The sequence below is a fragment of the Salmo salar genome, chromosome 12, assembly GCF_965601325.2.
Source record: "Salmo salar chromosome 12, fSalSal1, whole genome shotgun sequence".
NCBI classification, from domain to species: Eukaryota; Metazoa; Chordata; class Actinopteri; order Salmoniformes; family Salmonidae; genus Salmo; species Salmo salar.
In genome coordinates, this window is record NC_138302.1 from 32,740,530 (window position 1) to 32,753,109 (window position 12,580).

Sequence of the window (12,580 nt, forward strand, 5' to 3'; positions counted from 1 at the left end):
TCATTTTATAACATTTTTGACATGCATTTTTCTGGATTTTTGTTGTTGTTATTCTGTCTCTCACTGTTCAAATAAACCTACTATTAAAATTATAGACTGATCATTTCTTTGTAAGTGGGCAAACGTACAAAATCAGCAGGGGATCAAATACTTTTTTCCCCCACTGTAGCTAAAGAATCCATGGTATGACAATCTTAAATCAATTCCATATTCTAGCTTAGTAGAACCCTGGGTCTGATTAGTAAATAAAGGTATCTGCATAGCAGTGAAACGGAATGTTGTGATTGTGGATGATGTCACCAAGGGGAAGCATGTACAGGGAAAAAATTATGAAGTCCAGAATTGACTCCTGAGGGACACTACAGTGAATAGGTGCTGGGGTCGATACCGAAGCACCCATGCCCACTGAGAAACGTCTGCTACATAGATATGACCTGCACCAGTCGAGGGCCACTTTCTTTACAATTCTGTAAAGAATCTTAAAAACTGTTTGCAGAGATCAGGGGATGCGAGCCTGTCCCTGTTAGGGGGGAAACCAACAACATGCTTAAAAAAACAACTGTATTTTCAAATGGTCAGATTCCTCAGAGATCAGGGTAGAGAAGTAGTTTGCTCTTGCCTCTTTAACCGCAACACTGTAATTTTTCATCAGGTCCTTCATTATCTCATAGAATACTTGACGTTTGCAGACCTTCCATTTCCGTTCTGCATTTCTAAGTTCACACTTTTTAAGGCAATAGTGTGGTCATTTAACCAAGGCATACAGTTTATTTGTGGTTTTAACTGGTGAAACTGAACCTGTTCAGTAAATCATCAGTGTGATGACAGAACAGGATCATTAGTAGAGGACAAAAGCATTTTGTAAATTTACTAACAGTTGTGGAGGTATTGATGGGAGTGGGAACAGACACATTTTTAGGTGGAGGAGAAACTACTATTTGCCAATATATTTGCACCTCTGTTAACTTCAAGTGAAACAATTTGAAAATGTACCTTAATACAGGGATGGAAGGTGTTGCTGTACTACTAATTATCCCACAATAATTTAGGGTAAATAGAGAAGATAAAATACTGCTGCTTTAGCATGAGCTAACCAGCATGAGGATGAAAAAGGCAGTTGAATTCAAAACTAGCAATATTTCAATCTTCTCCATTCACCGTAAATTGTTGTGGGATAAGTACTGTAGGACTACAGCGAAATCTTCCATCCCTGGATTGAGGTACGTTTCCAAAACATTTCACTTGAAGTTCACAGAGATGCAAATATATTGGCATTTGGTCGTTTCAACTAGGAAGAGAGCATACCTCCTAGTCAAAATGTATTGGCTAGTGATCAACCAGCTGTAGTTATGGGAATGAAACAGTTGTAATGGAATTAAAGTGCATTCAGAAAGTACTCAGACCCCTTGACTTTTTCCACATTTTGTTACGTTATAGCCTTAGTCTAAAATGGATTAAAAACATGTTTTTTCTCAACAATCTACACACAATACCCAAAATGAAAAAGCGAAAACAGGTTTTTAGAAATGTTGCAAATCTATTAAAACTAATAAACAGAAATACCTTATTTACATAAGTATTCAGACCCTTTGCTATGAGACTCGAAATTGAGCTCAGGTGCATCCTGTTTCCATTGATCATCCTTGATGTTCCTACAACTTGATTAGAGTCCACCTGTGGTAAATTCAATTGATTGGACATGATTTGGAAAGGCACAAACCTATCTAAATAAGGTCCCACAGCAAAAACAAAGCCATGAGGTCGAAGGAATTCTCCGTATAGTTCCGAGACAGGATTGTGTCGAGGCACAGATCTGGGGATTTGTACCAAAAAATGTTGCAGCATTGAAGGTCCCCAAGAACACAGTCGCCTCCATAATTCTTAACCATCTCAACCATCTCTAAAGCACTCCACCAATCAGGCCTTTGTGGTAGTGGCCAGATGGAAGTCACTCCTCAGTAAAAGGCACATGACAACCCGCTTGAAGTTTGCCAAAAAGCACCTAAAGGACTCTCAGACCATGAGAAACAAGATTCTATTGGCCTGATGAAACCATGATTGAACTCTTTGGCCTGAATGCCAAGCGTCATATCTGGAAGAAATCTGGCACCATCCCTACGGTGAAGCATGGTGGTGGCAGCATCATGCTGTGGGGATTTATTTCAGCAGCAGGGCCTGGGAGACTTGTCAGGATCAAGGGAAAGATAAACAGAGGAAAGTACGGAGAGATCCTTGATGAAAACCTGCTCCAGAGTGCTCAGGACCTCAGACTGGGGTGGAGGTTCACCTTCCAACAGGACAATGACCCTAAGCACACATCCAAGACAACGCAGGAGTGGGTTCAGGACAAGTCTCTGAATGTCCTTGAGTGGCCCAGCCAGAGCTGAGAGGATCTGCAGAGAAGAATTGGAGGAACCCCAAACACAGGTGTGCCAATCTTGTAGCGTCATACCCAAGTAGACTTAAGGCTGTAATCGTTGCCAAAGGTGCTTCAACAAAGTACTGAGTAAAGGGTCTGAATACTTATGTACATTTGTTATTTCATTGGGGGGGTTGCAAAAATGTCTAAAACCCTGTTTTTGCTTTGTCATTATGGAGCATTGTGTGTAGATTAATGAGGGGGAAAAAACAATTGAATCAATTTTAGAATGAGGCTGTGACGTAACAAAATGTGGAAAAAGTCAAGGGGTCTGAATACTTTCCGAATGCACTGTAAGTCATACAATTGTGTGGTGTTGTGTTGGAGGTATGCAGGCTCTCCCATTTTAAGGACTTACCCCGATGATGAAGCGGATGATGTTTTTCTCATCACTTCTATTGATAGCGTTATTTCTATCAGTATCACTGGGATTTCCATCTGTTATTATGACCAGTACTTTAGTTGCATCTGCGGTGGCGCCGGCGGCTTGGTTTTCAAAAATGTTTTTCCTGAATTAGATGTATACAAACAACAGATCAAGATATCTTTCATACACCACAATCCCCTTTGATCAGACTCTGAGTATTCGGTCAGAACTTTGAAAGTAAAACTGATTAATAATGATCAACTGTGACCTACAAGACAAAGTCTATTGCCTTATGTGTGTTGGTTAGATCAGCCATGTGCTCTTCTTTCCAAAGATTATCCAAGGCTCTCCCCTCTTGGTAGTCATTGAAGTTGAAAACTGTCCTGGCTCTTGATGAGAACTGAACCGCTGCGAACTGTGGTTTAAAAAAAGAGCAAAAGATGACTAATATTGATTTCATTCCATACTTTCCATGCAGCGACCTGGGTGTATAGCACATACACTCTTCGAATTAGTGGTGACTCGAGGAACCCTGAAGATCCTCAAGGAACCCCTGAGGTTCTACAAGGAACCATTGCTAGTCAATGGTTCATATTTGCACTTTCGGTTAGTTGAGGGATTTTTGGAGGAACGTTTAATGGATATTTTTTCGGTCACCCGTTAGAGTAAATGTCATTCCTGTTCATCTGATCTGTTGTATTGTAATCCCATGTTAAGGTTGAATACCGACAGTTTTGTAGCTTCAACAATAGAGGCAAATGAGATCCTCAAGAGCCTATGCCACTCCCGAGGTTAGAATAGTTGCCACGTTATTACTATATGTTAACATAAATGTAAATATTCTTAATATTATACTAGAATAAATATGTATAAATATTCAAGTTTATTGTTTTGCAGTGTACAAACGTTTACGCTATCCGGTGGCCAAAAATAATCATCTGAAAGCGACACCTCCAATAAGCCACTCCTACAATCTGATAGGCTGCCACCTCAAAGGTTCAAAATTTAACTCCTCCCATCACAAAAAGGTTCCGGTTTGAAACTTTGCACAGGGGTTCCTCGAAGACCTTTTTCAGAGGGGTTCCTCAAGGAACCTGTTTGAACTGGAAAGGTTCTGCCGGTGTGGCAACCCAAAAGCTTCTTCTAGGCACCTTTACTTCTAAGAGTGTAAACAGATGTATGTTCAGCAATCTCACAAGCATGATTCAAGTTATGAAATTTAAAAGGAAGTTTACCTTGATTGAGGAGTTTGTTAGGGTTGTCATGATATTGTTTATGAAACCTTTGTTCTTATCAAATTCATCCCTTGTCATGCTTCCTGATCCGTCAAAGAGGAAAACGAGGTCCACGATTTTCTTAGTACATTCTGGAAGAGAAAGTGAATTACATAAATGTATATGATGTACAACACTCACAACATTCTTTACATATTCAGGAATCCAGATCTTATCATTCACAATAAATATTTTGTGACCTAATCCTAATGTAATTTAGCATGACATGAATAAACAGTCAATGTATACCTAAAACTCTTGGGTTATGTTATTATTATCGACAATTGTCTTCAAGTTTCGCCGTTATACCTTGGAAGGCAGGTGTGAAGTTTGAGGTGATGTGGAGCTGGCTGTTGAACTGATAACAGATACTGTTCAGATAGGAGTTCCCATCACACTCGTGTGCCAGGCCAGGGCTGCAGGCCTGAATGAGGAGAATAAATAATTGTAAATGTGATAAAATAATGGGTTGTCTGGTGGACCTCAGATGGCTTCAAAAGAGATTTACAGGAATTTGCCATGATCATTTTGAGATTGCTGAGGTATTGTTTTATAACTCAAGTGAAACAAGTAATTTAGATTTAAACAGGCAGCCCAATTCTGATATTTATCCCACTAATTGGTATTCTGTCCAATCACATGAGATCTTTTTCAGAGCTGATCTGATTGGTCAAAATACCAATTAGTGAAATCAAGATCATAATTGGGCTGCCTATGTAAACACAGCCAAACACATGTATTACACATACTCACATTGAGTATTTGAAAACAAGAACATGATCAAATTAACTGTTTGGTGGTTATCTTACAGTGAACGTTGGAGGAGAAGTAGATTGTCCAGCCATAGACAGTCCAATGTACTTGATTGTGTCAGTTTCTGTTGGAAGGCAAAATGCAGACTTGCAGAATCAACTAGTGTTTCTCATTTTCAAGATCTTGTTGACATTTCAGCCATATTTTAATACTCTGACAAATATCAATTAGTCATGGTTACCGTGATAGGTGTTACATGTTCTAACAATTCGTATAATTATTCATTTTGTTAAGGTAACCACCTTTCTAAATTGCAGTCCAGTAAGTACAGTATAGTGTATCATCAACATCCATCTCTACCTTGAGGAGTGTAACAGTCTGTACAGTTTGTTCGGTCTTGAGCACATCTACAGATTCCACCAGATCCGTTCTTCTGATATGGAGCACTGACCATTACCCTGTGGGTGAGAAATAACAGTATACACTGACCATTACCCTGTGGGTGAGAAATAACAGTATACACTGACCATTACCCTGTGGGTGAGAAATAACAGTATACACTGACCATTACCCTGTGGGTGAGAAATAACAGTATACACTGACCATTACCCTGTGGGTGAGAAATAACAGTATACACTGACCATTACCCTGTGGGTGAGAAATAACAGTATACACTGACCATTACCCTGTGGGTGAGAAATAACAGTATACACTGACCATTACCCTGTGGGTGAGAAATAACAGTATACACTGACCATTACCCTGTGGGTGAGAAATAACAGTATACACTGATCATTACCCTGTGGGTGAGAAATAACAGTATACACTGATCATTACCCTGTGGGTGAGAAATAACAGTATACACTGATCATTACCCTGTGGGTGAGAAATAACAGTATACACTGACCATTACCCTGTGGGTGAGAAATAACTGTATACATTGGTTGATTTAGATGAGACTGTATCCACTTCTTATATATATATATGACAAACTTTAGATCAAGAATGGTTACATAACATTTCTGACAGTGTGGTAAATGACTTTTGTATATCTGCTTTCTTTTGGTTACTAAGGTCCGAATAGCAGCTGCATGGTGAAGGAGGAAAGCAGGATGTTGTCAGAGGTGTGATATGATGAAACACAAGTCAGAATTTCCATTCCGTCAACGTATGCATAACTAATTCACCGATGCACATTAGTCATGGGCATTGGATGCAGCTCACATCATTTAAGAAACTAAATAAGAATCGAATATGTTATCGAAACACTTCCACATTAATGTGGATGCTACCATGATAAAGGATAATCCTCAATGAATCTTGAATAATAATGAGTGAGAAAGTTACAGAGGCATAAATATCATACCCCTTAAAAAAATGCTACCCTGGTGAGAGGTAAGCATTCCTTGGGGTATGATATTGATACGTATAACTTTGTCATTATTCAAGATTCATTGAGGATTATCTGTTATCATGGTAGCATCCACATTAATGTAGAAGTGTTTAGAGACATATTCTATTCTTATTTACAATAAAAGTGACTCCAAAATGACACAACACATTATTTACCATTCATTTCTATTGGGCACAAAATAATCTGAAACACAACCAAAACGAAAAGCAAATGCATCCAACAAGTTTGTAGAGTCACAGCTTGATGTAATCATTGCGTTCTAGGAATATGGGACCAAGTACTAACATTTTTACTACTTTAATACACATACAGTGCATTCGGGAAGTATTCAGGCCCCTTGACTTTTTCCACATTTTGTTACGTTACAGCTCCCGAGTGGCGCAGCAGTCTAAGCCACTGCATCTCAGTGCTAGAGGCGTCACTACAGACGCCTTGGCTCAAATCCAGACTGTGTCACAGCCGGCAGTGATTGGGAGTTCCATAGGGCGGCGCACAGTGTGGTCCAAGTTTGGCCGGTGTAGACCGTCATTGTAAATAAGAATTGGTTCTTAACTGAATTGCCTAGTTAAATAAAGGTTAAATACATACCTTTTTTTAAAGCCTTATTCTAAAATGAATGAAGTTGTTTTTTTCCCCTCATCAATCTACACACAATTCCCCATAATGACAAAGCAAAAACAGATTTTAGAAATGTATTAAAAATATAAAATGTAAAGATCACATTTTACATATGTATTCAGGCCCTTTACTCATTACTGTGTTGAAGCACCTTTGGCAGCAATTACAGCCTCGAGTCTTCTGGGCATGACGCTACAAGGTTGGCACACCCGTATTCAAGTTTTTTCCATTCTTCTCTGCAGATCCAATCGGGGGAGATGGGATGGGGAGCGTCGCTGCACAGCTATTTTCAGGGCTCTCCAGAGATTTTCGATCAAATTCAAGTCCGGGCCCTGGCTGGGCCACTCAAGGACATTCAGAGACTTGTCCCAAAGCTACTCCTGTGTTGTCTTGGCTGTGTGCTTAGGGTCGTTGTCTGTTGGATGGTGAACCTTCACTCCAGTCTGAGGTCCTGAGCACTCTGGAGCAGGTTTTCTTCAAGGATCTCTCTGTACTTTGCTCCGTTCATCTTCCCCTCGATTCTGAGTCTCCCGGTCCCTGCAGCTGAAAAACATCCCCATCGCATGATGCTGATGCTGCCACCAAGCTTTGCCATAGGGATGGTGCCAGATTTCCTCCAGACATGACGCTTGGCATTCAGGCCAAAGAGTTCAATCTTGGTTTCATCAGACCAGAGAATCTTGTTTCTCATGGTCTTGAGAGTCTTTAGGTGCCTTTTGGCAAACTCCACGTGCTATCATGTGCCTTTTACTGAGGAGTGGCTTCAGTCTAGCCACTCTACTATAAAGGCCTGATTGGTGGAGTGTTGCAAAGTGGAACTCTAAAGCTCTGTCAGAGTGACCATTGGGTTCTTGGTCACCTGCCTGACCAAGGCCCTTCTCCCCCGATTGGTCAGGTTGGCCTGGCAGCCAGGTCTAGGAAGAGTCTTGGTGGTTCCAAACTTCTTCCATTTAAGAATGATGAAGGCCACTGTGTTCTTGGGGACCTTTAATGCTGCAGAATATTTTGGTAACCTTCCCCAGATCTGTGCCTCGACACAATCCTGTCTCAGAGCTCTACGGACAATTCCTTCAACCTCATGGCTTGGTTTTTGCTCTGAAGTGCACTGTCAACTGTAGTACCTTATATAGACAGGTGTGAGCCTTTCCAAATCATGTCCAATCAATTAAATTTACCACAGGTGGACTCCAATCAAGTTCTGGAAACATCTCAAGGATGATCAATGGAAACACAATGCACCTGAGCTAAATTTTTAGTGTCATAGCAAAGGGTCTGAATACTTATGTAAATAAGGTATTTCTGTTTTTTATTTTTAAGAAATGTGCAAAAATGTCTAAAAACCTGTTTCTCTTTGTCATTAAGAGTATTTAAAAAAAACAATTTTTTGAATAAAGCTGTAACGTAGGAAAATGTGTAAAAATGCATTGCGAATGCATTGTATAGGTGAATTTGTCCCAACATTTTTGGTCCCCTAAAAAGGCGGCACTATGTACAAAGTGCTGTAGTGTCTAAACGCTTCCCCAGACATGGATGAAGATACCTGCAAATTAAAGCTGCCAGTCTGTACATTAACCCCATAGTCATTGTATAATTTAAAATCCAAAGTGCTGGAGTACAGAGCTAAAACAACAAAAAATGTGTGACTGTCCCAATACTTTTGGAGCTTACAGAGACATTTATATTTCTAAATACATTGCTATGGATATATAGTTGAAGTCTGAAGTTTACATACACTTAGGTTGGAGTCATTAAAACTTGTTATTCAACCACTCCACAAATTTCTTGTTAACAAGTTATAGTTTTGGCAAGTCGGTTAGGACATCTACTTTGTGCATGACACAAGTAATTTTCCCAACAATTGTTTACAGACAGATTATTTCACTTATAATTCACTGTAACACAATTCCAGTGGCTCAGAAGTTTACATACAATAAGTTGACTGTGCCTTTTAAACAGCTTGGAAAATTCCAGAAAATGATGTCATGGCTTTAGAAACTTCTGATAGGGTAATTGACATAATTTGAGTCAATTGGAGGTGTACCTGTCACGACTTCCACCAAAGTCGGCTCCTCTCCTTGTTCAGGCGCCGTTCGGCGATCGACGTCACCGGCTTTCTAGCCATCGCTGCTCCATTTCTCATATGTCCATTTGTTTTGTCTTGTTCCATACACACCTGGTTTTCATTCGATGATCACAGTGCATGTATTTAGTCCTCTGTTCCCCTCCATGTCTTTGTGTGTAATTGTTTCTTGTTATGTGGGTATTGTCAGGCGCTATTACGTTTGTTAAGTTCCGTGTTTTTGGCACGCTTATGTTGTTATGTGCTGTCAATTATTGACCGGAATTAAAGTGTGCCTATTTACCACATTCTGATCTCCTGCACCTGACTTCGCCTCCGTACACACCCTTGACAGTACCTGTGGATGTATTTCAAGGCCTACCTTCAAACTCAGTGCCTCTTTGCTTGACATCATGGGAAAATCAAAAGAAATCAGCCAAGACCTCAGAAAAAATTGTAGACCTCCACAAGTCTGGTTCATCCTTGGGAGCAATTTCCAAACGTCTGAAGGTACCACGTTCATCTTTACAAACAATAGTACGCAAGTATAAACACCATGGGACCACGCAGCCGTCAAACCGCTCAGGAAGGAGACGCGTTCTGTCTCCTAGAGATGAACGTACTTTGGTAAGAAAAGTGCATATCAATCCCAGAACAACAGCAAAGAACCCTGTGAAGATGCTGGAGGAAACAGGTACAAAATTATCTATATCCACAGTAAAACGAGTCCTTGATTGACATAACCTGAAAGGCCGCTCAGCAAGGAAGAAGCCACTGCTCCAAAACTGCCATAAAAAAGCCAGACTACGGTTTGCAACTGCACATGGGGACAAAGATCGTACTTTTTGGAGAAATGTCCTCTGGTCTGATGAAACAAAAATAGAACTGTTTGGCCATAATGAACATCATTATGTTTGGAGGAAAAAGGGGAGGCTTGCAAGCCGAAGAACACCATCCCAACCGTGAAGCACGGGGGTGGCAGCATCATGTTGTGGGAGTGCTTTGCTGCAGGAGGGACCGGTGCACTTCACAAAATACATGGCATCATGAGGTAGGAAAAGTATGTGGATATATTGAAGCAACATCTCAAGACATCAGTCAGGAAGTTAAAGCTTGGTCGCAAATGGATCTTCCAAATGGACAATGACCCCAAGCATACTTCCAAAGTTGTGGCAAAATGGCTTAAGGACAACAAAGTCAAGGTATTGGACTGGCCATCACAAAGCCCTGACCTCAATCATATAGAAAATATGTGGGCAGAACTGAAAAACCGTGTGCAAGCAAGGAGGCCTACAAACCTGACTCAGTTACACCAGCTCTGTCAGGAGGAATGGGCCAAAATTCACCCAACTTATTGTGGTCAGCTTATGGAAGGCTACCTGAAACGTTTGACCCAAGTTAAACAATTGAAAGGCAATGCTACCAAATACTAATTGAGTGTATGTAAACTTCTGACCCACTGGGAATGTGATGAAAGAAATAAAAGCTGAAATAAATAATTCTCTCTACAATTATTCTGACATTTCACATTCTTAAAATAAACTAGTGATCCTAACGTACCTAAGACAGGGAGTTAGTACTAGGATTAAATGTCAGGAATTGTGAAAAACTGAGATTAAATGTATTTGACTAAGGTGTATGTAAACTTCTGACTTCAACTGTATAGAGTGCATGTTTGCAGACACAGGTGCATTTATCTGGTCATTTTTGTTTCCTCAGGTGTGTGATACTGTTTTGCAGATGAAGTATGTAACAGAATACTTAGCATTTTTCACTATGATGATAACAATAACACTTGCCCTTTCTCTTTGTCAGAAATGAATTGCAGGACTTTGTAACCAAAGAAATCCTGTTCCTCCCCCTTGTAGATTTTTGGGTTTGCTTCATCAATGTTGAAAGCCATTGAAGAGACAGCTGGCAAAGAAAAGAAAGAAGGGTACAATCGGATGACAGACACAACTATTTGGGTTAGATGCATAAAAATGATATTCGTAAATATTAGCTGTCTAGTAGGCCTCATCCACGATGTACAATAAAATACATCATTTAAACAGCACTGGAACAGAGCCAAATGAATGGCTCTGGTCCAGTGTGTGTTGGAAACTTCATTGTTAATGCTTTGCTTATTGATTATGTGGTGCATTGCCACAGAACCATGTTGGTGGAAGATTTGTTGCATATCTTATATATATCCTAACTATAAATATAGCATCAAAAACAGTGCCCCCAGCTGATCATAGTCTGGCGCAGGCTCTGGTGAAAACAAGTAAAAGTTCAGTCTGTAAGATGTGCGCATGGATGAAAAGGTGCGTAAACGTATTTTGAGGAATCCTCATTTCAACATTTTTGACTGAACATAGGTGTGCTATAGGCTACTGTGGTTCAACCAGAACTGCCATCAAAAGTGAATGTAGCTGTAACATTGTAAATAATTCTTTATGACTTTTTCACCATGAAAAATGTGTGATAAATGGCCAATAGTTCATGCTTATCATTGACTGTCTCAAAAACATGAATCGACAATAAAGTTGTATCTAGGTTTAAAAGGTTAAGTGACCTTTGGTTCCAACCACCTACTGCCTCAAATTGAAAAAAGGGGAAGTCGGTTACCGTTATTGACGTGAAACCACAAGTAAAGATACTGTATGACTAGTTTGGTTTTCTAAAAAGCCCCCAAAATAATGACAATGGAGCATCTAACAACTAAATAAAATTTAGAGCATTAGATTTAGATTTTATTGGGATCCACATTAGCCGACGGAAATGGCAACATTAGGCACCTTTCTTTTACATAAATGATCCATGTGCAGGTTAAGCATTCATTTTGAAAACATATCCTCCTCTACAATACTTCAAGTTTGTCTATTGATTACCACGGTGTGAACAGTTCAACATGATTAGATTTAGATTTAGTCAGGCATAGCAAAACTAAAACTAAACTGTAATTTAAAACGTGTAGTATTGAAAGTAATTTACTTGTTTTTACTATTTGAGCTGATGATGTTTTGTCCAACTCCTTTAATATGTAATTGAATATTAAGTTGAGTGAAATCCTGACAGTCAGTGCTTACCCATGGCTACCATCCAGGTGAGCAGGGAGAGGGGCCCCTGCCTGGACATCTTCTCCTTCACTTTGTTCAATATTGCAACAGTCAACCTTTGCAAATGAAACTTACTTGTCTTCCTGCACTTTGTTTCCTGTGTGCCTCTTCTTATAAGAGGCGTCTCCACCCCTAAAAGTAGCTGCGGTGGATCACAATCTTTTGGGTGAGAAAGTGGATGTACATGTTTTTTGCAATGTCCTATTTTGGATAATTGGTGTTGGTACTTTGCCTATATCTTATAAGTATCAAAATGTGAGAACCCTGTCAACAAAACCGGTATCGAGTACATACTACAGAGGCAACAACAAACATTTGAGAAAGCTTATTTGGCAATTCAGTTGAGTTTCATTTTATTTCACATATGATTATAGTTTGAGTTTTATTGATTGTGTTTGAAATCACATAGGCCTAGTAGCAGAGCCAGAAAGGTTACTTTGTCAGACCTCAGACACTCTTGGATACCAGTTTGATTGAGATTCTCCTTGATTCAATGTTACATAATAATTTTAATCAAATTTTGTCCCAATTGCCATATTGTACATTTTCTCTAATAAAATAGTTAGCTAGTTTCT

General features: G+C 39.7%; 1 protein-coding gene across 1 annotated transcript in view; it reads right to left on the reverse strand.

The window, feature by feature from the left end:
• LOC106564936 (integrin alpha-L) overlaps positions 1–12,098 on the reverse strand; it is a 28,067-nt gene extending 15,969 nt beyond the window's left edge. Inside the window, 8 exon segments of the mRNA XM_045691260.2 lie at positions 2,778–2,928; positions 3,059–3,201; positions 4,022–4,152; positions 4,370–4,484; positions 4,870–4,937; positions 5,174–5,271; positions 10,704–10,818; positions 11,976–12,098. Of these exon segments, the coding sequence (XP_045547216.1) occupies positions 2,778–2,928; positions 3,059–3,201; positions 4,022–4,152; positions 4,370–4,484; positions 4,870–4,937; positions 5,174–5,271; positions 10,704–10,818; positions 11,976–12,024 (870 nt within the window). The 5' untranslated portion in view covers positions 12,025–12,098.
• Positions 12,099–12,580: the final 482 nt, after the last annotated feature.